At 51.4% G+C, this 25,857-nt stretch overlaps 3 protein-coding genes across 9 annotated transcripts; 1 reads left to right on the forward strand and 2 right to left on the reverse strand.

Moving 5' to 3' along the window:
- Positions 1-2,079: 2,079 nt before the first annotated feature.
- On the reverse strand, positions 2,080-8,318 carry ZBTB8OS (zinc finger and BTB domain containing 8 opposite strand). Of its 4 annotated transcripts, XM_032132103.1 has the most exons (9): positions 8,113-8,318; positions 7,993-7,999; positions 6,700-6,892; positions 5,426-5,450; positions 4,758-4,879; positions 4,477-4,559; positions 4,162-4,214; positions 3,969-4,005; positions 2,080-3,320 (listed from the first exon to the last, which is right to left on the reverse strand). In XM_032132103.1, the coding sequence occupies exons 3-9, from the start codon at positions 6,785-6,787 to the stop codon at positions 3,234-3,236; spliced, it is 495 nt and encodes a 164-aa protein (XP_031987994.1). In that variant the 5' UTR covers positions 6,788-6,892; positions 7,993-7,999; positions 8,113-8,318; the 3' UTR covers positions 2,080-3,233. The 4 variants fall into 4 exon arrangements, with proteins under 4 accessions (XP_031987994.1, XP_031987993.1, XP_031987992.1 ...); XM_032132102.1 differs by lacking the exon at positions 7,993-7,999; XM_032132101.1 differs by lacking the exon at positions 7,993-7,999 and having other exon boundaries at positions 8,063-8,318.
- Positions 8,319-8,435: 117 nt separating this feature from the next.
- On the forward strand, positions 8,436-16,294 carry RBBP4 (RB binding protein 4, chromatin remodeling factor). 3 transcript variants are annotated; one of them, XM_032132096.1, is made up of 12 exons: positions 8,436-8,611; positions 9,739-9,886; positions 10,174-10,319; positions 11,291-11,464; positions 12,102-12,217; positions 12,355-12,515; positions 12,633-12,759; positions 12,851-12,928; positions 13,943-14,019; positions 14,127-14,184; positions 14,279-14,389; positions 15,186-16,294. In XM_032132096.1, the coding sequence occupies exons 1-12, from the start codon at positions 8,596-8,598 to the stop codon at positions 15,249-15,251; spliced, it is 1,278 nt and encodes a 425-aa protein (XP_031987987.1). In that variant the 5' UTR covers positions 8,436-8,595; the 3' UTR covers positions 15,252-16,294. The 3 variants fall into 3 exon arrangements, with proteins under 3 accessions (XP_031987987.1, XP_031987988.1, XP_031987989.1); XM_032132097.1 differs by having other exon boundaries at positions 8,473-8,611; positions 9,742-9,886; XM_032132098.1 differs by lacking the exon at positions 8,436-8,611 and adding an exon at positions 8,830-8,969.
- A 382-nt stretch (positions 16,295-16,676) lies between these two features.
- SYNC (syncoilin, intermediate filament protein) lies at positions 16,677-23,569 on the reverse strand. 2 transcript variants are annotated; one of them, XM_032132080.1, is made up of 4 exons: positions 23,376-23,569; positions 19,618-21,016; positions 18,294-18,418; positions 16,677-17,242 (listed from the first exon to the last, which is right to left on the reverse strand). In XM_032132080.1, the coding sequence occupies exons 2-4, from the start codon at positions 21,007-21,009 to the stop codon at positions 17,179-17,181; spliced, it is 1,581 nt and encodes a 526-aa protein (XP_031987971.1). In that variant the 5' UTR covers positions 21,010-21,016; positions 23,376-23,569; the 3' UTR covers positions 16,677-17,178. The 2 variants fall into 2 exon arrangements, with proteins under 2 accessions (XP_031987971.1, XP_031987970.1); XM_032132079.1 differs by lacking the exon at positions 23,376-23,569 and adding an exon at positions 22,313-22,504.
- Positions 23,570-25,857: the final 2,288 nt, after the last annotated feature.

Here is a 25,857-nt window from a genome sequence, read left to right on the forward strand (position 1 = left end):
AGCTCCTACACCCACCTCCCCACAGACCCAGCTCTGACCCCTCAGCCCCTTGTTCACTTCACCACAGCCCCTCAGCCCCCTGTGCCCATCTCCCCATAACCCCAGCCCCTCGCTCGCCTCCCCACAGCCCCTCTGCCCCTGTGCCCGCCTCCCCTCAGCCCCAGCTCCACCCCTGAGCCCCTCAGTGTCCGTGTCCCCATAGCCCCTGACCCTCAGCCCCAGCCCCTTGCCCACAGTCCCTCAGTCAGTGTCCATGTCCCCACAGCCACTGACCCTCAGCCCCAGCCCCTCACCCACAGTCCCTCAGTCAGTGTCTGTGTCCCCATAGCCCCTGACCCTCCGCCCCAGCCCCTCAGTCAGTGTCCATGTCCCCATAGCCCTGACCATCCACCCCAGCCCCTCGCCCACAGCCCCTCAGTCAGTGTCCGTGTCCCCATAGCCACCTCCCCTCAGCCCCAGCCCCTCAGTCAGTGTCCGTGTCCCCACAGCCACTGACCCTCCGCCCCAGCCCCTCAGTCAGTGTCCATGTCCCCATAGCCACCTCCCCTCAGCCCCAGCCCCTCAGTCAGTGTCCGTGTCCCCACAGCCACTGACCCTCAGCCCCAGCCCCTCAGTCAGTGTCCGTGTCCCCACAGCCACTGACCCTCGGCCCCAGCCCCTCAGTCAGTGTCCGTGTCCCCACAGCCACCTCCCCTCAGCCCCAGCCCCTCAGTCAGTGTCCATGTCCCCATAGCCACTGACCCTCAGCCCCAGCCCCTCAGTCAGTGTCCGTGTCCCCACAGCCACTGACCCTCCGCCCCAGCCCCTCAGTCAGTGTCCATGTCCCCATAGCCACCTCCCCTCAGCCCCAGCCCTTCAGTCAGTGTCCATGTCCCCATAGCCACCTCCCCTCAGCCCCAGCCCTTCAGTCAGTGTCCGTGTCCCCACAGCCACTGACCCTCCGCCCCAGCCCCTCAGTCAGTGTCCGTGTCCCCATAGCCCCTGACCCTCAGCCCCAGCCCCTTAGCCAGTGTCCGTGTCCCCATAGCCACCGACCCTCCGCCCCAGCCCCTCACCCACAGCCCCTCAGTCAGTGTCCGTGTCCCCACAGCCACTGACCCTCCGCCCCAGCCCCTCAGTGTCCGTGTCCCCACAGCCACTGACCCTCAGCCCCAGCCCCTCAGTCAGTGTCCGTGTCCCCATAGCCACTGACCCTCAGCCCCAGCCCCTCAGTCAGTGTCCGTGTCCCCACAGCCACTGACCCTCCGCCCCAGCCCCTCAGTGTCCGTGTCCCCACAGCCACTGACCCTCAGCCCCAGCCCCTCAGTCAGTGTCCGTGTCCCCATAGCCACTGACCCTCAGCCCCAGCCCCTCAGTCAGTGTCCGTGTCCCCATAGCCACTGACCCTCCGCCCCAGCCCCTCAGTCAGTGTCCGTGTCCCCATAGCCCCTGACCCTCAGCCCCAGCCCCTTAGCCAGTGTCCGTGTCCCCATAGCCACCGACCCTCCGCCCCAGCCCCTCACCCACAGCCCCTCAGTCAGTGTCCGTGTTCCCATACCCACATACCCTCAGCCCCAGCCCCTCAGTCAGTGTCCGTGTTCCCATACCCACATACCCTCAGCCCCAGCCCCTCAGTCAGTGTCCGTGTTCCCATACCCACATACCCTCACCCACAGCCCCTCAGTCAGTGTCCGTGTTCCCATACCCACATACCCTCACCCACAGCCCCTCAGTCAGTGTCCGTGTCCCCACAGCCACTGACTCTCAGCCCCCGCTGAGCCCCTCAGGCTGTGGGGAACAAGCGCCACCTCAACTCGACGCCCGATTGGCCGATCCCAGTCACGTGACGCAGCCAGCCAATGAGGTTTCAGAGCGGCCTCTGAGGGGCCGCAATGGCGGCCATGCCCTCACTGCGTCCAGGGCTCTGCCTGAGGAGGAATAAACCCCAGTCTGTCAAAATCACACTTATTTTGTACCATTAAACTCGCACGTTGCAATTCTTACTGATAAAATAAGTGTCTGCTCACCTTAGCAGGGAACAAAGCACATGTGTAATTCATTTGTGTCTGAATTGGCCGGTCAAAATCACTCACAAAGCCATTGATTGTTTCAGTCCAAGTTTTATTTCGGCATTGAGGCTTGCTTAAAAAAATAAGAGGGGTTTTATCCCTCAGTCTTTACAACATGGAAATTAAACCAGAACTATTTAAGATGACTTTATAGGATGAGACACCACCTCCAGAGAAAGGCACTTGGAGCATTTACAGTAACAGAGCATGCCACGTCTGTGCTCTTCACCTTTAAATTAAATTAAAACAGCAGGTAATGCACACTTGCCATCCCATTTAAAAACAACAACAACAACACAACTTTGATTATTTTTGATTAACTCTGATTCAATGAAGCCCATAATCCTTTGACATTAAAAGATGGTCTGTATTGTCCTCTCTAAAAGACTGATCCGAACCATCTGCTTTTTAAAAAAGACTCCGTTTTCACAACATAGAGTTGGGAGTGAACCCAGGGAGAACCTGGAACATCCCTTTACAACCTGGTGCACCCCCTTCCACCACAGCAGCAAAGCTGCCAACTTTCCAGAGTTCTCATAGGTGATAAGAGGATTCCAGGTACACGGTCACAAGGCTTTAGGATTTCACGTGGCAGTTTATTTACAGCAATTCAGCACCACCTGCTGGCACGACTTCTTTTTTAAGTCGTTTAAAAGATGTGGTGGTTTGTTTGCTTAATTGGCATCGTTTTTTTTGGTGTCTAATTTTAAACACTCCGATTTTTTTTTTTTTTTCGACATTACATCTGAGCTGCTGCAGCTATTTCGGATTTATGTAAAATGGAGGAGGGACGTCAGCCCAGAATTAGAACATGAAATATGCAAATGGAATCAATCTAGATGAACATTATCTCCTGCCACCCTGCAAAAAGGGAGTATTTTAGTTATCAGCTCCACCAATTTCTGTATTTCATACAGCCCTTAGCACATTTAGCAGCCTTAAAAGATGACTGCCAGCATTCCTGGGAGACTTCCAACCTGTACAAACCTCTCCTTCTCCATATCCCCCAAAACCCCAATTAATTCTTCTTATACTCTTTCTCACTGGCTGACATTCCCTGCAATCACTCCCTTCAATTTCTGGTTTTAACTGGCCAATTCCTTCGTTTTTTCCCACAGGGATTACAGTTTTAGGGGGCTTTTGCCAGATGATGATTAATATCCACTCAACCACACTCTTCTTGCTTTAAATATCAATGATGACAAAGACTTCTGGCTTTTCATCTTCACAGATCTGCATTGCTGAGTAAGTTATGGCTTTGACCTCTGTGCCCTAGGAAAGAGACACAAACCATAGAGTTTCTAAATTTTATACTTTTTATCAGTTAATAACCCCCAGTTCTTAGCACTTTCCTCAAATGCTATCCATTTTTTTCCTCCAAAAAGCTGTAACTGTATTTGTTCTGATGAATAAGGAAGTTACCATACTAATGGCCAGGCCAAACAGTGGAAAGGGAACTCTTCCCTTATTTTATATCCTCTCAATACCACAAATTCCTCCTCTTACCTCTGACAGACCATCAACATTTGCTAGGCTAAAAATGACACAGGTAAAGACATCAGATTTTGCTTCTAGCAATTCTTTAGGAAAAAAAAAAAGCAGAAAAAAGCAAAAACTGACTAAGCAAAAGGCTCTACCAGTAAATGTGGAACCCAAGCACACAAACTCTGAATAAAGATTGGTCTTCTGTGTTACCAACATCACAAAAAGGAAGCCAATTGTTGAGTTTTGCTAGTGCTGAGGAAAAAAGTCATGCTTAGGCCAACAGTTTCAGGGACACATTCACAAAAAACATGCAGAAAGTGAGATCTTGAGTTCAGTGGTAGCATTCAGCCACGTTTCTATTTTGATCTCTGGAGGTCTGATTTAAAGGACACTACACCTCCCCTCCTAAAATGGAAAAGAGGAACCACTGCCTACCTGTGGGTGTTTGTCCAAAGAAAACTCTTCTCCCCACCTGTAAAGGCAAAAACAAAAGGAGAGAGGTGGTTGTAATTTTGGTAATATTTACCAAATGTGATAATTAGTTTCAGTGATGAGCACAGAACAGTGAAAGCCTCAAAGGAAGCAGGTAAAGTCCACAATCCATTTTTAGACAATGGTTTAAGCTCACCCAATCGATCTTATTTTGAACTGCATTCGGTCGATGTGAAGCACTTTCACTTCCTGCAGAGAAAGTGGGAGGAGAAATGTGTCAGTCACACCTTCTATCTTCAGGCAGAAATTCACAGTAAATCCCACTTACAAAGGTTATTTTCTACTGTTTAGATACCTTCCACCAGCCAAGGTTGCCCCAAGCCCTATCCAACCTGGCCTTGTATTTTTTTGGTGTTCCTTTTTCCCCTAAAATCCCATTACATTCAGAGCTGGGATTATTAGGGAACAGCCTCGTGCTACAAATGGAAAAAAATGAAACCAGACCACTTACCCTGGGTATAAAAAACTCATCAGCACTGAATTTATACAGCCACTCATCCAGGAAGTGGAAAAGAAGAGACAACATGTCATGCCCTGTGTGGTTGAAGCAGAGATGTCAGGTGATTGTCTCAGCAAAAAAACATTTTTAAGAGCACCTCAGATGTACAGGAGATTCAGATTGTGATGCTTAGTTAGATTTTAATTAACTGCAGTGAGACTAAATGTAAAGATTCAGATTTTTGGTTCCTTTCTCCCTCTCATAATTCTCCATTTAAGAAGTGCAGTCCTCACCTTCTGCCTCTACCTCCACTGTATCCACAGGTTCCACGGTCCCTGTATCTGTCATGTAGCCAAACATGGCCATAACACACTGCTCAAAGGCTTCTTCCAACGTGTCTCCCCAGGCATGGAGCCTAAAAACACATGGAATAATTACTGGAATATAATACTGGGTCATAACAAAAAGAAACAGCCCCAAAGTAACTTGCAGGTGAGCAATCAGAACATGAGAATTAATGCAGAGAAGGTGAATGAGCAAAAAACACCTTCTTTTTCTGTTAGTTTGTGAGAAGAGTTTCTTGGGACAACATGGAAAATAAATGTTTTACCAGTCAGCAAAAAGGTCTTTCCTCATATGGCTAATTGGTGTCTATAAAAGTAAACCCCACAGAAGAAATTTCATTTAAAAGGAGGAGTTTGGAAGGAGATTTCAAAAGACATTTCCAAATAACACAAAGGCTTACTCAGAAGCACCATGGGAACATTAGAAAAGAAACCAAACATGATTCTATGGTGCCCCAAAAGCAGGAACAAAATCGACCATCAAAGCACCCAGTGAGTGACATTTCATAGCTCCACAAGGTGTTACATCTGCAAAGTGGCCTTGGCTGTTACTCCAGGCTTAAAGCAGTGTAAGAAATAATCAATTTGTCATCCAAATCCCAGCTGCCCACACTTACTGCACGTCTGCTGTGTGATCCAAATCTGAGGGGAAGCGAAAAGAAAAGGAATGATGTCACCAGAAGTATTTATAACATGAGGATTAAAGAAAAAAAAAATACATCAATACCTGATTTTCTAACAGAACATTCTTGCATTCATCTGCAGGTGTGATAAATCTGTACATTAGAAACATTTAGCACAGGTGGGATTTTGGATTATTTCTGCCAAGCAGCAAAGAAACCCCTGTTTAATGTGATTATGTCAGTGCAGGGTTTGGCTGTTGTAACCCAACAGGCTTCCACAAGTTAACTCCAATAAAAAGAAACGTGAACCAGGAGTAAAGAGTTTATGCCGAAGTTTGCAGGACTAGAAGTTATTCATGCAGAGGATGAGATTTGCAAATATTTCCAGCTCAGTGAGGAAATCTACCTGTCCACACCCAAAAGCAGCCATTATGCAAAGAGAAGAATTTAAAACACAGGATGTAATATAAAACAGAAGGCAAACTTTACTCATGAAGCATGATTAACATGCCAAGCATGTATCCAGTTTTACATGAACCTCATTTATATTTATTCAGAGGAATGAAAGAAATGCAAAGTTACAGCAGAACTAAGTTGGGATGTGAAATAAATGCCACACCATGATCACTTCAACTGAAAAAAATTCTTCTGGTGCTGTTTAGAGAGTTCACACACTATTAAAGGGCTCTGAACAACAGTCTCTAAAGCAAACAAATTCCTTTGGATGTAAAAGAAGGATAAAACCTCTTCCAGCTATGGCTCCTGTGATATGTCACCGTATTTCTGCACTTCTATCAAATAAAGATCTGAACAGGCCCTAAATATATAAATTCTTATAACACAGTCCCTCCAGACAGACACTGGTAATACGGAAAACAGGCAGGGAATGGTCTCCTGCCTTAAGCTGGCCCTCGGGCTGCCACCCACATCCTCTTAGGAGACATTCCAGGGGTGGGGAAAGGCAGAGATAATCACCTTTAGTAAAAACACCACACACAAGACCAGCACACTTTTGAATGTCTCTTCCTACATGAGAGGTAGAAAAATGGGTTGCCTTGCTAAGAAAGGGCTCAGAAGAGCAAAAGTTTTCAAGGTGGGACTTAATTTATTTTCATCATGATTTTTTTCAGTGCCCATAACAAGAAAAGCATGATGAAAACAATTGGTTTCTCATTTCTGTATTTCCTGTCATCGTCCTTGCCCTCACAACTGCACTGTCACACCCACGCTGCATCAGGATAATATAAAAGAATACTAAAAATACTCACATTCATATTTCTTACAGAGAGGGGGGTACTTGGCTTTCACAGCCTTCTGCTCCTCGGTCAGGTTGTAATCCCTGTCCTCGGCTGCCATCGCTGAGGGCTCTGCAAGAATCCCTCACTTCCTGGTGCTGGGGAAGATCCAGGAATTCTCCCTCACTTCCTGCTGCTGGGGAAACACGGCCACGGAGTGTTCAACCTGTGGAGAACACCGAGAATTCCTCTTGAGTGCTAAATTCGGGTGATTTCAGTCGTCTGGTGTCAAACCAGGGGGGAGATGGGGAAGCTGGGAGTTCAATCCCACAGCCACGAGCTGATGTTTGCTCAGCCAGCAGAGCCAAGGGAAAACATTCCCTAAGGAAATTGTGGACTTTGGCCTTTTCTGGGAGGAATGATGTTTCTTCCTCCTTGTTGTGTACACTGAGCATTCCATTCGTTCACAAATAATAAAATACAGCCCTGATGGAAACAGCTGTAACGTGAATTAAACTTCCACGCTTTAGGTTAACTTCTAATTAATATTTTTTAAGGGTGCTCAGCCCATTGTACATCACACACCTGAAATGCCATTGCCCCCAAAAACCCCTGATATGACCTTACAGAGGATTTTTCTTCAGGAAAAAAAGGAAAGTCGTGTTCTCTTAGGACAAGGATTACATTTAAACCTCCAGACCTAGAAGCACGTGCGTGGCAAATCCAGCTGTCACCCAAGTGCAAAGGGTTTCCTGTGTCCCTTTTCTGGCAGTTTTTAAAAATAAAACCAACCAAAAAAAAAAAAAACCCTAAAGAACTGTATCAACTGCCCAATTTAAAAGTCAGATTCTCAGACCTGATCTCAGTAGTTGCTGCTTTCCTGTTCATTTGTAAATCCAACAGACACGAACTGAAAAACCTGATTAACTTCAGGCTAATTAATTCTCCTCTCCAGATTTCCAGACATCATAACCATTCTTTAATATTTTTGTGCATCATAAGATTTATCCACAGCTGAGCCCAACACTTCCACAAACAATGCAAATAATTTACAGATATCCCATACCTTTTACACAGGAGTTAATTCTTACTCCAAGGCTTAAAATCAAGACATAGGATACCCAGTTTCTAATTCCAGGTAAATATCAGGTGCTTTGCAAGGAGAAGTCTGAAACTGAGAAGTCGGGGTATCTCTTGAGGAATAAACCCAGATACTGATTTGATACTTGATTTTAAACCTGTTAAGCCTCAGCTGTGGATAGTCAGGTCCCGGGTTACCCTCAGCAGTCAACCAGAACCAGCAAATATTACATCTCTGAAACTCACCGCGACACTGAATTGTGGAAAAAGGGAATATATTTATGATTATTGAGAATTAATAACATGCCGAGGATACCCGATGGTGTCCGGGCGGCCCTGGAAGGAGGCCTCGGCCCACACACGCACCGGTCCGGTCCAGTCCCGCCCCGACACGCTCTGCCCACAGCTGTGACGACTGGAGGGAGCCGTAGCCACGGTTCTTCCCAATCGGGGACCGGGAGCGAGGAGCAGGAACCGAGACCGGGCCCCGAACACGCCGCCCCTCAGCGCGGGACGCGGCCCCTTTAAGGGCGCGCTGGGGACGCTCCGGAAAATGGCGGGGCTCCCAGGGGGAGGCCGCCCACGTGACCGTCGCGCGCGCTCCCGTCCCCGCCCCCTTGCCCTTCGTTGATTGGCCGGCGCCTCCCGGCGGCGGGCGCTGATTGGCCGGCGTTGGCGCGCGAAGGGGTGCGCGGCGCCGGGAGCCGCACGCAGCGGGGGCAGGAAACAATAGACGGAGCCGCGGCCGGAGGGGTCGGAGCAGCGAGCGCAGGAACCGCCCGCCCGCCTCGCCCAGCCCGCCCCGCCTCGCCTCGCGCCCCGCGGCCGCCGCGCTCCCCCCGCCCCGCCATGGCGGACAAGGAAGGTAAAGGCTCCGTATGGGCGGCGCGGCCTCCGCCTTGAGGCGCGGGGTGCCCCCCGCCCCCCCCGTTACGGCGTGAGGGGAGCGGGGCGGTGCCGCCAGGGGGCGCGCGGGGGCGGGGCCTGAGGGGGCCCCCTCAGTAATGGCCGCCGCCGCCTCCCCGCGCCCGCGGCACCGACCGGGGAGAGCGGCCCGGGCCGGGACCCTCTGCCCGCCCCCTGCGCCCCGAGGAGGGGGTTTGTGGGGCCGGGAGGGCCGGGCCGTGCCCTGCGAGGGGGGCGGGCAGACAAAGAGGTGTCACCGGCCGCTGCCGCGCGCCCTGAGGGTGCCCCGGTTCTGCGGGGGTGTCTCGGTTTCATGGGTGAGCTCCCGTTCCGCGGGGATTCTCCCCTTCCGTAGGCGACCTCCGGTTCCTTTGGGGTGCCCCCGTTCCGTCGAGATGCCCTCGGTTCCGAGGGGATGAGCCCCGGTTGCAGGGGGGTGTTCCCGTTCTGCGGGTGAGCTCCCCGGGTCTGCCCGTCGCCTTCTCCTCTACAGCGGAGGCTGGTGGCAGATGGGCTGAGAAAGCGTTTGAGAGCGACAAGGCAGCAGAAGGAGCCTTGGAAAACTGGATTTTGGGAACAAGTAGTTCAAGGCTGCACCCAGACCGGTCTGTTTAAGAGCAGTTGCTGGATCTCCTGCATTTAAACATCGTTACAAGTCTGGGGTTTGCCTCTCTGTGCACTAGGTCTCAGAATTTTATTGTGCTGCTGTAACAACATCAGCAAATCATCCCAGAATGGATTGAGTTGGAAGGGGCATCAAAGCTCATCCCATTCCACCTCTGCCATGGGCAGGGACACCTTCCACTATCCCAGGTTGCTCCAAGCCCTGTCCAGTCTGCCCTGGGACACTTCCAGGGATGAAATTTGACATAGTTTATATTCGTTCCCAGCCATATATCCAGGAAAAAAAAGGATTAACAAGTGCAACAGGAGATTTTTAACCATTTGGTAACTGCTCCAGCAGCAGACCAAGGTGTGATTGATGTAGTTGACTCTAATCCACTGCGTGCCCACGACGCTGTGTGTCTGTAAATACTTTTATAAATAATTAATTGTATGTATTTTTTTTTTAAAAACCCACTTCAGCAGCCTTTGATGATGCGGTGGAAGAGCGTGTGATCAATGAGGAATATAAAATATGGAAAAAGAATACCCCCTTCCTGTATGATTTGGTGATGACCCATGCCCTGGAGTGGCCCAGCTTGACTGCTCAGTGGCTTCCTGATGTCACAAGGTAAAGGGATCCTTCTGCTCTCCTTTTAAAGTGGAATAAACAGCAAATCCAGGATTGTGCTGAGAGACTTTTAGGTTGAGATCACAGAATCCCAAACTCGTTGGGTTGGAAGGGACCTTAAAGTCCATCCAGTGCCACCTCCCACTGCCCCAGGCTGCTCCAAGCCCCAATATCCAACCTGGCCTTGGACACTGCCAGGGATCCAGGGGCAGCCACAGCTTCTCCTGTGTCAGATAATCACAGGGAAGCAATTTTGTGATTCCTGTTTTGTTTCTCTTCCCCTGTAGACCTGAAGGCAAAGATTTCAGCATCCACAGGTTAGTGCTGGGCACCCACACCTCAGATGAACAGAACCACCTGGTGATTGCCAGTGTGCAGCTGCCCAACGACGATGCACAGTTTGATGCTTCTCACTATGACAGCGAGAAAGGAGGTAAGAGCCCAAAAACGGGGATTTTAACCATTTTTCCCCTTCCCTTCTCAATAGAAAATTTGTCTTTTCCTAAAGTTCAGGCAGCAAAGCTCAGATTTTACTTCTAAACAAATTTATTTCTAAGTGGTGCCTCCTTAATAGAGAAATACTCTGTTTCTTGAATGTCTTAATAATCTAATGATGAAAACAGAAGGGGCAGGTTAATTGCAAAAATATTTATGTGGGAAAACCTCTCCCTTCCCTGTTTCTCAGGAACTGACATTGAATCCCATGCAGTGCTTTTTATTGGTATTTTTGTTACCACATCTGCATTACATAAAGTCATGCAAAAAAATTTTACATATGCTCGTGTGAAATATTTTTATTTCAGAGGAATGTAACGTTTCAAACATTCTTCATTTGTCTTGAGTCCTGCTGCCTGACTGTTGTCCCAGCCCCTCTGGGGTGAAATTGTATTTTATTCAGTGAATCAGACTTAAATCTGATGATTTTTTAACCTTTGTGGCTGTCCCAAGTTAGGCATTCCTCCTGTTTGCTTGGCTGAATCAATCTTTCCACCTGGTGAAAGTCCTTAATGATCCGATGTTTGCTCTTCTTTTCACTGGAAGTCTGGATTGTGCAATGAGTATTTTGATCTTTGGGCTTCTTAAAGTTATTTATAAACATGGGGTTGTCTAATAAATAATTGTTTCTATTCTATTTTAGTATTTCTCAAAAATATATACTCCAATTTTAAGATAATCCCAAACCCATTCTTTTTGCCAAAATTGTGCAGTTTTATGAATTATCAGGTTACTTTATATATAAAGATAAGGGAGCTTCAGCAAATTGTGTCACAGTCCTAAAATTGCAATTTGTTTTTACCACAACTTTGTCTGTTCTGAGAGCTTGATAGCAAACCTTGAATCAACTCTTTGTGCCTCGTTCTGAAACTGGCTTATTATTCACAACTCCTGCTTTCTTATTCCTAGAGTTTGGAGGCTTTGGCTCAGTAAGTGGAAAAATTGAAATTGAAATCAAGATAAACCACGAGGGAGAGGTGAACAGAGCCCGTTACATGCCCCAGAACCCCTGCATCATCGCCACCAAGACTCCCTCCAGTGATGTCCTGGTCTTTGATTACACCAAACACCCCTCCAAACCAGGTGTGTGCCTCAGAGAGCAGCCACTCATTCCCTAAGGGTGAAAAAGAGGTGAAAAAATGGTGTGGATTACCCCTTATTTGGGATTTTAGGGCCAAGTGGGTGTTTGTGTATGATGTTATTTTGTATGGAGTTTAAACAGATGTATCCAAATGTATCCATGGAAAAGGAAACCTTTTCCTGCGCTTTCACTGCTTGTTCTGTCATCTCACTGTCAGGTATTTGAGGTTTTTTTGGAAATGGATTGTTTGGAAATTATGATTGATTTGGTGGGTAGCTGAGCTGTTCCCTTGATATCCTGTAAATATATTAAGTCATTTACCTACGAACTCATCGAGATTGTTTAAAGTAACTCCTTTTGCCACTTGTGAGGAGCATCAGAAGTGCCTTCCTCACTTCAAAAGGACAGTTTGGAGAAGATGAGAGAAAGAGAAATATCCCACCTTATATTTCTGGGTGTTCAGGAGGAGTTTTTTGAGCAGTAACAGCTGAGCTGCTGTTTCTCCACGCAGCTGGACCAGGCAACTTGAGCCAAAGCATGGAGGTGGCTACTGGGCTAAAAGTAAACTTAATGCCAGGTATTGCAGGATGTGCTGGAAATGATTCCAGGCACTGGAATTCTCACCTTGCCTCGTTCCAGATCCTTCTGGAGAGTGCAACCCGGACCTGCGTCTCCGTGGGCACCAGAAGGAGGGGTATGGACTGTCCTGGAACCCAAACCTCAGTGGGCATTTGCTGAGTGCTTCTGATGATCATGTGAGTATTTGGAGCACAGCTGGGTTAAACCTGCGCTTGGTGTGCCTTGGGAAGGGCAAAAACATCCTGGGGTTGAGGGGGAGGAGGGAAAGAGAGTGGTTAAAGATGTCATTTTTTACATTTTTGTTGTTTTAAAGACCATTTGCTTGTGGGATATCAGCGCTGTTCCCAAAGAAGGCAAAGTGGTGGATGCCAAGACCATCTTCACAGGACACACAGCAGTGGTGGAAGATGTATCCTGGCACCTGCTCCATGAATCCCTCTTTGGATCCGTTGCTGATGATCAGAAGCTCATGATGTAAGTGGGGGAATCCCTTCACAAACTGCTTCTGCCCCTCAGGCTTTGTCATCTCCATAATCCCTCGGTGAAATGGGATATAAAGCTGTGTTTTAATTCTATGTTTTCCCCTCCCAGCTGGGACACCCGGTCAAACAACACCTCCAAACCCAGTCATTCCGTGGATGCTCACACAGCTGAAGTGAACTGCCTCTCCTTCAATCCCTACAGTGAGTTTATCCTGGCCACAGGATCAGCTGATAAGGTACTTCTGCCTTGATCTTGGAACATCCTTGCTCACTTTCTGGGGTGGATGTACATGTTGGTTACTTCAACAAAATATTTTTTTTTCCTAGACTGTTGCTCTATGGGACTTGAGAAACCTAAAACTGAAGCTGCACTCCTTTGAATCACATAAAGATGAAATATTTCAGGTATAAAACCAGTCTTTATCTTTTATCCTCACAGACTTAGTTCTACTCAGCAGTCTGGGAAAGAAAACCAGTCTTTTCCACAACGTTTTTGCACTTTAAAACTCGTATTTTATTCTCTCACCTGCTTATACTTTTCTGGGTGGTGTTGTGGAGCTGCAGAGCTCCAGTACAGAAAGAGTATCCAGAAAGGGATCAGGGAAATGCTCTGGAGCTTTAACCACAGCAGAAGGATGAAATGGTAGCAGTGCAGAGTCCATTAAATTATTCATGGCAGCAGATTGAAGCAGGAGGCCCAGGGAAATGGCTGCAGTGTTTCCACCTCCTCAGCCTGCTCCTGCAGGAAGGTTTAACACCCTCTGACAAAAGATAATTGCTGGTTTTGCTGCTGTAAGTAGAGAATGTTCACATCATAGGCAGCACCTGCTTAGCAGATTAAATATTTCCATCACCAACTCGTGCCTTAATCAGAGGAAAAATATGTAGAGCTTTTTTGGTGGAGGGATTATCATTTCAGACTGTGTTATGTCTAAATAAAATTACAGGATCCTGAAATGCCACGTTGGTGTGCAGAATTCAGTGTTCTTTCCTAATCCTGTGATCCTATTAGGTGGTGTGTTCTGGAGAGCTTTATCTCTAGCAGAAGCAGTAAATGTGAGCTTTTGGGCAGTTAAGCTTAATTACAGTGATTTCTTTTCATGTGAGAGCTGTGCCTAGTGCTCAAGGAATCCGTGGGTTCTATTTGTGCAATCCTTGTTAAGATAAGGAGCTGTTTCCACTTGGAAACACGTGGGCTTTGCTAGAGGAAAAATTCCAGGTGGCACTTTTTTGGTGAAATGTCTTTTTTTTGTGTGTGTGAATATATACAAACTGCTTGCTGTGATAAATGTTATTTGAATATATTTGTGTTGTTATCAATTTGAATTCTTGTCGAGCTTCCAGGGTACAAAATGAAGTGTTGGGAATGTCCTGTTCCAGCTTCTCTAAACTCACTTTTAAATTTATCCTTGTCTGCAGGTTCAGTGGTCTCCCCATAATGAAACCATCCTGGCCTCCAGTGGCACGGACCGCAGGCTAAATGTTTGGGACTTGAGGTAAATCCCAAATTCCTCAGGTTTTCCCCACAAAATATTATTGATTAATTGCATCACACTTCACGAAAACAAAACAACCACCCCCACCTTTTCTTTTTTTTCTGCAGTAAAATTGGAGAGGAGCAATCCCCTGAGGATGCTGAGGATGGTCCCCCAGAGCTGTTGGTGAGTCTTTTCACTCTCATGAATGATTTTAACCTATTACTCGCCCTGCAATGCAAATCTCAAACCGTTCCCCTTTTTGTTTCCCCAATCCTAGTTTATCCATGGGGGTCATACTGCAAAGATCTCGGATTTCTCCTGGAATCCCAATGAGCCCTGGGTCATTTGTTCTGTATCAGAAGATAATATCATGCAAGTCTGGCAAATGGTGAGTTGCTTGGGAAGGTGCAGGAAGTGGCAGGTGGGAGATGGTGTTGAAATTCCTGGATTTCAGCATTCCTGCTTTTATTTACAGCCCTCAGAATTACCCGGTTTGTAGCACTGCTGAAATCTCAAAGGGACAGTGAAATCCCCTTTAGCTTTGGCCAGAACAATGGTTTCCAAATACTCAGGACATGTTTTGTGTTTATAAAAAAGAAGTGCTGGTGCAGAAGGAAAGTTTTCCCTTCTGTCTTTGAATGAAAACAGTGTGTGAGAACCAAGGATGAAGTTGAGGTTTCTGTAGTTATTCTCTTTAAGAATATTTGAGATTTCATTCTCCAAAGATGAAAAGGGTGCTGATGAACAGGAACAATTTGCTGGCCCCTACATTCCCAGCTGTTGAAGGTTTTGGAAAACAATTTTGACCTTTGACAAGACGATTTGCCTATTTTTTTTTTGTTTGTTTATCTCTAAATTTTGTTCTTGGCAGCTTTCTTGTGTAGTTCTTTTAGAAAGTGCTGTTGAGTAGAGGATCTACAAAATAAATACTTGAAACACTTTTGTAAGTCTTGCAGTGGACTCTCCTTTAGCAGATTCCTATTTACAGGACACTTAGGAAGTTTTTCGAGACCTGGCTTTTATGGATAAGGTTGTTTGTGTTGCTGCTTTAATGTTAATGGGATCAGGGATGGGTGATCCAGCAAATAAAAAATTACCAGGACTTTCTGAGGTGTTCTGGCAGGTGGAATCCTGTCCAAAGGGGTGGGAAATGCTTCTTCAGTCCCTCCATCCCTGTCTTGCAGGCAGAGAACATCTACAACGATGAAGATCCCGAAGGAAGCGTGGATCCAGAAGGTCAAGGATCCTAGATGACAACTTTTCCCTATTTTTAGTCTTTCTCCTTCTCTTTCCCTCTCAACCCTGATATTGACTTAACACTGGTTTTGAGACACACGTAGACTTTGTGTTCAGCCATCCTCCTGTAGATCCCATCACAGGTTTTTCCACCCAGACACTGAGAACCCACCACCCCAAAAACAAAAGGGCTCAGCCCCCTCAGCCAGGTCCCTGCTGTGGCTCCTTGGCCAGAATTCCTACAGCAGCCTCCTTTATTGCTCTGGCTGTCCCATTTTCACTGCCTTCATCGCAGAGCAAGCTTGGGATTGGGGTTTTTTCTCTCTCTTTTGCTTGCTCCAGCCACAGGCTTTTGCCTAATTTAAACAAAAGTTGCATTGGCAGAGCTGCCCGAGTGGGCTTGAGCCAACAGAGATGATCCAAGTGTTAATCCCCCCACAGCTCAGAAATGGTGTGGAAGGCCTTGTCCTCCTCAGTACAACTCAGAAGCCTTGGAATTCCTTCAGTTATCTGTACCTTGTGGCTTTTCCTGCCTTTGCAGATACAAGACTTGCAAGTTCTGACTTGAACTGAAATTTCTCTTTATTTTTTTGTCTCTCCTGGCAATTCTGGGTTTTTCATTCCTTCCTTCCTTTCCCTTTCCTCCCTCCTGCTGGGCGCCAGCGGTTTGGATTCATTAGCTATTCCTGCAGAGCCTCCTTCACCTCCCATGTTTTTTGCTCTATTGTGTGTTTCTTGAGCTGTGTTTTCACATAATGTTTCTTTCCTTTCTGTGAAATGGTTTTTAAAACTTGGGGGAGCCCTCAAGTTGTAAAAGGTGTTTGTTTGTACCAACGGATGACCCCGGTGCCCTCAACAGCCTTGGCAGCTGGTGGAAAACAAATGAAACGTGGATGAGCTACTTTTTTTAGGAGTTAGTCCTTGACCACAAGGTCCTGCACGTCTTCCACTCGGGTGTCCAGTGCCACCAGCAGCCTGTTACTCTCCATCTCCTCATGACTAATTGCGTGTAAGTCCTTCAGTTGGAATAAAGTTTTTCTACGTAAACGCTGCGAAATTTGGGGAGTTTTGTGCTGTTTCTGCATTTACTGCTTTGCTGAGGGTATTTACCTGTTCAGGGAGCTGAATGTGGTTTCTACCTATGTGTTTCCATGAGGCTGGAAGCTGGTAGAGATATTTTTTAATTTTTAACATGGATATTTCTCCCCTTCTCGTTTCTGCTGCCTTGTGAAATAAATTTAATGAGCACTTAAACCCCCAAGCAGCCACCAAAGCCCTGAACTGTTCTTCCCTCAAGCCCTGCTGCCATCTGCATTTTAACTCTGCCTTTAGCCCTTTCCACAATTGCTTTTTGTTACCCTGCAGCATGAATTTGATACAAACACCTTGGCTTGACAGACAAACTCGAGCTTTTGAGACGCAGCTCTGAGAATGAAAAGGCTCCTTAAACTCTGACCTTTTATTTTCAGTGTGAGACTCGATATAAAGTGGAAACCTCTTCCCCACCACCTCATTTCTGTGGAGCACTTCCCAGTACAGCAGAGACCCTTGAAATACAAAAGAAAATCCTCTTCAAAGGAGAAAGCTTCTCTTGCATGTAAACTTTAAAAATCAAACCCTCCAACACCAGCTTCCAAAACTTTCTGTGCAGGCTTAAACAATCTAGAACAAGACAAGATAACGTTTTCCCAAACACAGCAAAACATCAACCAGTTACTCCTCATCCATATCCATTGTTCAGTGCAAAGATTGTTTGCTCTGCTCCTCTGGGGAAAAGCACTTTTGCTACATGAGCAGCAGCAGCAGCACCTGGGGAAATACCCAGGGAAAGGATTGCCCGGCATTCCCGACTCCAGGCAGCTGCTGCACATCAGGCAGGATAAAGCAGCAGGAGGGGACATCCCTTGTAGATCCTCTGTCCATGTTTTTGCTGCAGAGGCTCTAACAGTCCTGCTCTGCTTTTTCCTCCGATTTGCAGAGGTGGCCGTAGATTTCTAAGCAGCTCCTGTAAGGGTAGAAAGGAAATTTTAAGCTATGGAATATTTACATCAATGCTTTGGCTGGAGAAAAAAAGGAAAGAGGGATGTGCTGTTTCTGGGAAACGTTCTTTCTTTTCACAGTATGGAAGAAAAAAGGAGCTGGGAAATGCTTCAAGAGGTTCAGTCCATGGTCTTGTGAGTGTGTGGGCCTGGCCCAGCCCTTCCAGAGCCCTTGGCAAACAGGATTTAACAGAAGGGAATGTCATTTTTGGTGGGAGCCACTGGAAAAGGCAGCTCAGAGCTGCGCTTAACTCTGAGGGCCCCAGAGCAAATGTGAAACCTCATGAAACGTGCCACTTCCAGGGCTGGCAATCTGTAGATTCCAGGAGTTAAGAGACTCCACTGCTGCACTTGGGATTAAATGTTGGTCTGTGGTTTAGGAGAACCCTGCAAGGACAGGGTGGTGTTGGGATCTGGGCTGAATCCTAAGTGCACTGTGTCCCCTTGGGAATGGCTGGTGACAGCACAGGCTGAGAGAGCTCTTCCCTGTGCTTGGATAAAGAAGCTTTGGGGTAGGGAATATCCTCCTGTGGTGCGTTTGCATGAGGAGGTTTGGGTGGAGAAGGGGAAAAGGAATGCTAAAGGCTGCAGAAAATGGTTAAGTGTGTCCAGCTGAGGCTGGAATAACAGAACAGCTCCAAGCTGGGTGAGTAAAACAATCCACAAACTCATGGATGTTTTCTAGAGCTTTAGGAATTCATGTGCAATGAAGATCTGAGTGAAACCAGGAGAGGACAGTTCCATCATCCACAGCACGGCTCCCCAAAGCTAAACCTCAGCTCATTTCCACATATTTCTGAGGAAACCACCACTTAAATTGCCACACCTGCTTCTTGGGAAGCCACTCCACTCCTCTGCAGGAGTTTCCAGCAAGTCCCTCTTTGCTGTTGGGCAAATTCCTGCTGGGATCCACTGGGGACCAGGAGGAAAAACCTGTGACCCCACCCTGGACTCTTCCCACCCATCCCTTTCCTCCTCCCAGCCCCTCTGCCCCTCAGGAATGGCACCCAAACGCACTTGTAGATGGAGAGCTCCCGATGCAGGCTGGTCCTCAGCTCCTCCAGCTCCTGGTTCTTGCGCTGCTGGAGCTGGACCCCGTTCTTGAGCTCCTTCAGCCTGTCCTCCAGCTCCTCCACCTGCTCCTGGGGGGAGAAAATGAGTGGATAATCTGAGGGAGGAAGGTGCCTGTGCTCCAGTGCTTCCCTCGCTCTCCTCAGGGATCCCCCTGTGGATGGTGCTGGTCTGGACAAGCACAGCCAGGCTGTCCCTGCCCAAGCACCCTCTTTAAAAACCGCTGCAAAAAAAGCTTTGCGTTCATACAAAGGTGGGAATTTGGGCTGGGCTGGGCTGTGTTTTGTCCTTAAGGCTTCTCCTGGCTGCTCGGTTTTGTCCCCTAAACTACTTAGTGTGTGTTTTGAGAAGCTGCCAGAGCTGTATAAACCCGTGAGTCAGAAGAAGATAAATAAGGAATTTGGGAAAAGGAAAACGTGGAGGCACACCAGGGGTCCAAGGGACCCTGAAAATCCAGGACAAGCCGTGGCATGGGTGCTGATGGTTCTGGTCCCCATCCCAGCAGGGAGGAGCTGTGATGGAAGGGGAATGGCAGCTTCCAGAAACTGCTGGGAGGAGGCAGCAATTGCGAGCCGAGAACAGAGAGTATTGAAAGGGGGGAGATTAATTGTGGAGCCTCTTTGCCAAATGTGCTCTTGGAGATATTGAATTGCCTTGTCCCTCAGGCTGAGGGGATGCCTGGCCCAGCCAGAAATAACCCTCCCAGGAGGCAGCCCGGCCCTGGGGCTGTGGGGACAGGGGGTGAGACCCTTCCTGGCAGTAGGAGTGGCAGAATCTGCCCCAGCAGGAGAGGCTTTTGAAAGAAAAGCCACCTTTATTCGAAGCTGGCTTTTCCAAACGTCTTGGCTCAGTCCTGTGCTCGGAGGAGCTGTGGGAAACGTGTGGTGCCTGTGCTCAGCAGCACTGCTGAGCTTTGGGAAGGAAACCCCCATCCCCTCCACCTCATTCCTAGAGCCATTTCTGAGGGGCAGGCCAAAACCAAGTGAGAAAATATTCAGGGGAAACCTATTTTCCAAGCTGGGTGAAGCCCCAAACTTTCCTACTGCATCCTTGGGTTTGCCTTATTCCCAGGGCCTCCTGTTTCACCTGCCCTGTGCCAGGCTGGGGGATAATTTTGATTCCAACCAGCAGGAGATGTTCCACATCCTCCTCATCCACACTCCTTCCCTGGGCCCTACAAGCAAATCCTGCATCACCCACATTTCCCTGGACGCAAAGCACGACTCCCACTCTCAAAAGAAGGTGGAGTGGTGCCCTTCGGGGCACGTACCCGGTACTGCCCGACCTCCTCATCCCGCTTCTGCTTGACCAGGACAATCTGCTCCTCCAGGCTGCGGTTCTGCAGCCGCAGCCGGCTGACCTCGCCCTGCAGGGGCCTCAGGGCTTCCTTCATGCCCTGGATCTCGCCCTGCATCTCCTGCAGCGCCTTGGCCCCGGCCTCGCGCCGCTCCAGCAGCCGCAGCAGCTGGGGCTCGTAGTGCTCCTCCAGCCCCCGCCGGCTCTCGGCCACGAAGCTCTCGAACTCCATGGAAAGCCGGCGGCTCTCCTGGAGGTACAGGTTGTCCTGCCGGCACGGCGGAGCCTCCAGGCGCTGCCTCAGAACTTCCTTCTCCTTCTCGCAGGTCTCCTTCAGCTGGGAAAGTTCCCCGGAGAGCTGCCCGGCCTGGCTCTCCAGCTCGCCCTGGTAGGCGGCGTGCTGGGAGAGGTCGTGCCGGCGGCTCTCCAGCTGGTACTGGCAGGCCACGCATTCCTTGGTCACCTTGAACAGCTTCTGCTTGATCTGCCGGATCTCATCCCGCAGGTTGTCCCTCTCCAGCTCCACCTTGGCCAGCAGCCTGCAGGCTGCCTGGATCTCCTCGTGGGCATGGCGGATCTCCTGCAGCGCCGGCTCCCGCAGCTGGGCCAGCTCCGCGATCAGGCTGTCCCGCTCCCTCTCCAGCTGCTCCACGATTTCGATGCACTCCTGGAAATAATTCCCCAGCTCTTCCAGGGTCAGGCACTGGTGCTCTGTGGCATCAGCATCCAGAGGGCTGCCTGCTCCCTCTGCGTCCATGTCCAGCGGGATCCCTGCCCCATCCGCGTTTTCTGGGATCCCTGCCCTGTCTGTGTCCATGTCCAGTGGGATCCCTACTCCATCTGCATCTTCCCCCAGTGGGATCCCTGTCCCAGCCTCATCCACGTCCAGCGGGACTCCTGCCGCATCCACATCTGCTGGGATCCCTGTCCCGCTTGCATCCACATCCAGTGGAATCTCTACTCCGTCTGCATCCATGTCCAGTGGGATTCCTGCCCCACCTGCATCCACGTCCAGCGGGATCCCTGCCCCGTCCACATCCAGTGGAATCCCTACTCCAGCTGCATCCACGTCCAGCGGGACTCCTGCCACGTCCACATCCAGCGGGATCCCAGCCCCGGCTGCATCCTCATCCAGCTGGATCCCTGGTGGGTTTAGCTCCGAGGAAGGATCCCTGCTGGCAGCTTGCAGATCCCAGCTGGAGTCTGGGCTGTCCCTGTGCAGGGGTTTAGATCCATTCCTCACTGGATCCAATGGTGGGTGAGGACATTCTGGGTGTGGAGCAGCTCCTTCAGCTGCTCCCTGTGGGGCTGGGGATGCTCCGGCTTCATCCAACTGCAGCTCTGGAGTAGGCTCGGGCTGTGCCATCAGGTCCCTGGGAAGGAGAGGGGATGTGAACCAGAGCAATGAGTGTAACAGGTCTCAGCCTTTCCTCCCCACCCTGTGAGACCCCAGAGCCAGGGAGGTCCTACCGTGGCCCTGCTGCCGTGACCATCCCCACGTCACCCACAGGGCTCAACGCTCTGGTGTCAGCTTGGGCCCAGACTGTCCAAAATAAGGAAAGAAAACCCTCTTCAAACCCTATTAAAGTGTCTGACTGCCACGGAGGAGAAGCGAGGGATGTAAATCCAGACCCCAAACCCAAGAGCTGCTCTGGAGCCAACCTGTCACGGCCACCCTTCCCAGCGGCACCGACGTGACCCGTGCGAGCGCTCCCTGGAAAACTTGCCGGGGGGTTTTAGCGGGTGTGCCATAACCTCACGGCAAGGGAATGCGCTGCTGGAAGCTCAGGCAGGCTCCGGGATGACTGAGATGGAGAGAACCTCGCACGCACAGCCCCGGGCGAGCGGCAGCGTCTGCAGCAGCAGCAGCCGGCGCTTTGCAGAGTCATCCGATCGCGGCATTGTCCCCGGCCACGGCACCTGCAGCTGCCGCCACCACCACCAAACCCTCGCTCTCGCATTCTCCCGGCTGCTATTTGGGGTAGGATGGACACAACAACGCTCGGGGACGAGCCGGGGCTTTTCCTGCTGCTGCCAAGAGCCGGTGGGATCGGTGGGAGGATGCTCTCACCTCTCGGCCACGCCGCTGAGCTCATGTCTAGTCATTCCCGAAGGAATGAGCGCAGGCTGGCACTCACAGGCAGCCCTCGGCTCGGAGCAACGGCTTTAAGCAAAGAACTGATTTTCACCGATACTTTCTCTCCTAATAAGGCAGTTTTCGGCACTGATGACACATCGCAGCCTCGGACTCAGCAGCCGGCGGCTGGAGAGGGGGCAGCGCCTGGAAAGGTGGGGAAAGGGCTCCTCTGCCCCGTTTTTCCTCGCCCTCCCCGCTGCCAGGGCTTGTTTTTCAAAGTTCTTGGATCCGCTTCGCATGGGCAGGACGGGAGGGGAGGGCCCCGTTCTGCCTTCCCAGCGGGGCTTGGGGGCTCTCTCCCACCCACCACCCCTCATTCCAGGGCCCCTCAGAACTCCTGGGTGCTCCAGAGAGACCACCCCCTCTCTCCCCGATCATTCCTGAGGGTCCAGGAATGCTGAACCGCCGTTCCCCCCACCCCATCCCTGCCCCAGGCCCCCCACCTCGCCGAGGATCCCGCACCCACGAGACCCCCCCCGGGCGGACACCGGCCCCTTCCTGCCCAGCCCTGCTCGCCCGGGTGGGCTCTTACCTTCCTCCCCTGGAGCCCAGCGCCGCCGGCTCTGCGCTGCACATGGGCTTAGCATGGGGCGGAGAGGGGTTATTAATAAACAGCGCTGGAAATCAGACTCCCCGGAGCAGCCGCTTCCCCCGGCCTGCGGTGCCAGCTGCGGGCGCTGCCTTCCTCCGCCCCCGAGAGGAGGAGGAGGAAGAGGAGGAGGAGGGCGGGGAAGGCCAGGCTGGCTGCATCCCTGGCAGAGGCAGCCGCAGGGACTGGCTACAGCCAGCCCTCATCCCTGGGGAGCGGCCCCCCAGCTCCCATCCAGCCCTGGCTGTTCCCACCCTCCGATTTATGGGGGAGCTTTGTTTTGTAGGGTCTTCAAAATGCCCCTTCCAGCCTCACTGGCGGATCCTTCCCTGGATCCGCAGGTCCCCGTCCCACCGGGGTCCTGGGCAGGGCTGGGATGGGGATAATGGGGTGCCGGGGTGGGGTCCCCTGGGGCTGCGGGGGTTTGGCTGTGGTGGAAGGGGAAATGCCAGAGGATGCAGCTCGTGGCCTCTGAATGCCACGGCCTCATCCTGAGCATGGAACGGGATCTGTGAGGGTGCTGGTAGCACAGAGCTGCACTCCCCAGGTACTGATTATCAATGGATTAAATAAATCTCGGGGTTCTTTATACGCCCCAGGTCGGCCCCACAAACCCCGGTAATGGCAGAGCGCAGCCTCTGCTTCCTCTTCCGCCCATAACCCATCCCTGCCACCCTTTTCCCTCTGTTTTGGGGGTGCAGAAGGTGCTGTTTCTCTCTCCAAAGCCCCGTGGTGGCCATGGTCAAACTCCTGGGTGTCCAACAGCGACTCTGCCCTCACCCACTTGGTTCCCCACCTCTGCTCACCCACAGCTCTTCTCTCCCATGCTGCCCATCCCCATCCTCCCCACTCCATGGATCCTTAAACCTTTTGTCCATAATATCACCAACAAATATTTACATAAAATACCCATTTTAGATATGTTTTGCCACGTTGGCATGGGAGCATCGTCCTGGGGTCACCCTTTGGCCTGTCCACCCCTCACGGTGTTGCCCCCTGAGCCTACCTCTGCCCGCTCCTGCTCCTGCCGTGCTCAGGAAGTCGCCACTCGCCTCTCAGGAAGTCTCCAGCTTACGTGCCCCAAAACCACCCAGCAGCGCACACCACAGCCTGCGACATCGCCCAGTGCCACCCCCGTCACTGGCACCGTCACCTTGCCCATGGCTCGCTGGCCACGGGGCTGCAGAAATCGAGTTTAAAATAACAGTGCCGGTCCATCCTTTGGGAACAGAGCTTTAAAAGGAAAAGGGAGATTTGAGTGGGGTTTTTTTCTCTTTTTTTGGATCCTGTTGCTTTTTGCAGCGCGACACACCTTCTTTTTCTCTCTCTTTTTTTTTTTTTTGTTCCACGAAGCGCCTCTATTTTTGACTCCATCGGAGAGGAATGCTGTTAATTCGCACAAGTTGGGTGTATAAATATCTATCTAGAGCTGCGACTGCCAAGGGGAGAAACCTGCGGATCGCACGGGCCGGGACCAACAACCCTTGTAGGGCCTGGAGGGGACAATGACAACGCGAGCCCGGGCTGGGCTTTATCTGATGAGCTGCCAAGGGCAGGGTGGGGAGTGAGGAGGCTCAGCTGTTCCCTGCTCCGTAAGCAGATACCCCGGCCCAGGCCCCGGCACGGGGATGTTTTGTGGATATAACCAGGCAACAGCCGGCTCCGGCGTCCCCGATGTGCCCGGCAGAGCCCGGCCGGCCGCGGGCACACGCTGGGGCCGGGCGGTGCAGGGAGATGCCGCCGGCAGCGAGCAGCGTGGACTTTGCTCCGGTAAACAGAGCTGGCGGTGTGTTATCGGCGCTGCCAGAGGCAGGAAAAAAGTCAGGAGAGAGTTTGAGAGACGGAAAGTTTGAGATCCGGCTCTTGGGATGAGTGGCAGCGGCTCCGGGCACCGCGCTGCCAACACGGAGTCCTTGGCTGAGGGCGGTCGTGGGGAGCAAAGAGCAGCTGTGGGGAGCTTCACCCGCTCTCTGCTGACCTGGGGCTGTGTCTGCCTTCCTGGTGGATTTTTCCTTCCCGTCACGCACGGCAGATTTGCCCCGGGAGCAGGGACCCAGCGCGGCGTCGCCACCGTGGCACCACCAGCACCACCCTGGCACTGCCACGGCGGCTCCGTCCCCGCGCTGTCCCCACACAATCGGTAGGGACAGGCTGGAGGTACCAGGGAAATTGCCCAACCTCGGCGCCTCCTCAGCCCAGAGGCAGCGCCGTGGGGTGTCCAACCTGCCCGAATTCCAGCGTGGATGGGATTTAGGAGCGGCTTTGCCCTCGCTCGCTGTGTTTGCCGAGGGTTCGGGGGTCCGGCTGCTGCCGGGAGAGCGGTGCCAGGTCCGGCCTCTCGAGTGTAGGAGCTGCAATCTGATCCCGGGGGGAAAGTGTGATTCATCCTCGGAGCTGGGAGCGCTTCCAGAGAAGGATCCTGGCTCCGAGGGCGGTGGCACATTGTGCCCGCTCCTGCCCTGCCCTCGCACGGTGGCCCCTTTGCCCCGGCCAGGTGAGGGGTCCCTGCATGAGTCCGCAGCTGCACGCGAGGGGATTCACCCCGGTTTGGGGGGTTGGATGCCTCTGTCCCCTTGAGAACAGCCGGGCTTGCTTCGCCTCCTGCCTCAGTTTCCCCAGATGAGAGCTGGGGTGGCTCCTGGAGAGGGAGGGGAGGTTGCCCAGCAGGGATGGAGGAGGAGGAGGAAGAAGAGTGCAGCGTGGGCATGTGCCCAGCTGGGAGCTGGGGCAGGGATGAAAGGGGGAGCCCGAAGGCGCTGTCTGCCCCGCAGGGACCTTGGCAGCTCCACGGGAGCAGGGCCAGACCGTGTCCTTGTGCCACCGGCGCCAGCGGCTGCCCCTTATCTGGGTGCTGGGTCCCGCTTTCCCTGCGCGGAGGAGGATGAGGAAAACGCCATCCCAGCAGCTCCTGAGGGAGACACCGGCCCGGCCAGGATCCAGCTGCAGGGATTCTTGGAGTGTGTCCGCTTCCACATCCCATTCCTCCAGCTTTATCTTTGCTCAGCCCAGATATGGGGATTAAACATCTGCCTCAAGGCTGCCTGTCCTGGCAGCTCCCCCAGCACCCCGGGGTGTCCCTGTGCCACCCGTGTCACACCCAGGGGGTTTTCACACCCCAGGGCTGGGGCTGCCACGTGCTGTCAGCCCCATCAGGCCCGTGCCAGCCCAGTGCGGCAGCTCTGATGTGTCCATGACATCCCACAGGGCATCGAGGCTGTGCTGGCATTCCCGCAGGCTTTTCTCTTTCAGGAAAGGTTCGGGATGCTCACGCAGCAGCCGGAGATGCCTCTTGTGGCCACCTGTCCCTGTCACCACAGACACGGGTGATGCTCCTGGGCTGTGACAGAACTGTCCCTTCCAGCACGAGGGAGCTGGGAAGGAAGAAACCACTGCTATTTATCCATCCATCCATCCATCCATCCATCCATCCATCCATCCATCCCACCTCCATGTACCCAGCACCCGAGCAAGGAGATCAGTGCCTCCCT

Source organism: Corvus moneduloides, chromosome 23 (genome assembly GCF_009650955.1).
Source record: "Corvus moneduloides isolate bCorMon1 chromosome 23, bCorMon1.pri, whole genome shotgun sequence".
Classification (NCBI taxonomy): Eukaryota; Metazoa; Chordata; class Aves; order Passeriformes; family Corvidae; genus Corvus; species Corvus moneduloides.

Coding starts and splice junctions, on each gene's coding strand:
- ZBTB8OS (XM_032132102.1), bottom strand. CDS start 6,787: ATGGCAGCCGAGGACAGGGATTACAACCTGACCGAGGAGCAGAAGGCT. Junction 4,215..4,476: donor ATGAGTTTTTTATACCCAGG/GTAAGTGGTCTG, acceptor CTTTCTCTGCAG/GAAGTGAAAGTGCTTCACAT. Junction 4,006..4,161: donor TTCAAAATAAGATCGATTGG/GTGAGCTTAAAC, acceptor TTGCCTTTACAG/GTGGGGAGAAGAGTTTTCTT.
- RBBP4 (XM_032132096.1), top strand. Junction 9,887..10,173: donor TGGCTTCCTGATGTCACAAG/GTAAAGGGATCC, acceptor CTTCCCCTGTAG/ACCTGAAGGCAAAGATTTCA. Junction 12,760..12,850: donor CCACAGGATCAGCTGATAAG/GTACTTCTGCCT, acceptor TTTTTTTCCTAG/ACTGTTGCTCTATGGGACTT.
- SYNC (XM_032132079.1), bottom strand. CDS start 22,356: ATGTGCAGCGCAGAGCCGGCGGCGCTGGGCTCCAGGGGAGGAAG. Junction 18,419..19,617: donor AGGAGGTCGGGCAGTACCGG/GTACGTGCCCCG, acceptor TTCTCCCCCCAG/GAGCAGGTGGAGGAGCTGGA. Junction 17,243..18,293: donor CGGGAGCTCTCCATCTACAA/GTGCGTTTGGGT, acceptor CTACCCTTACAG/GAGCTGCTTAGAAATCTACG.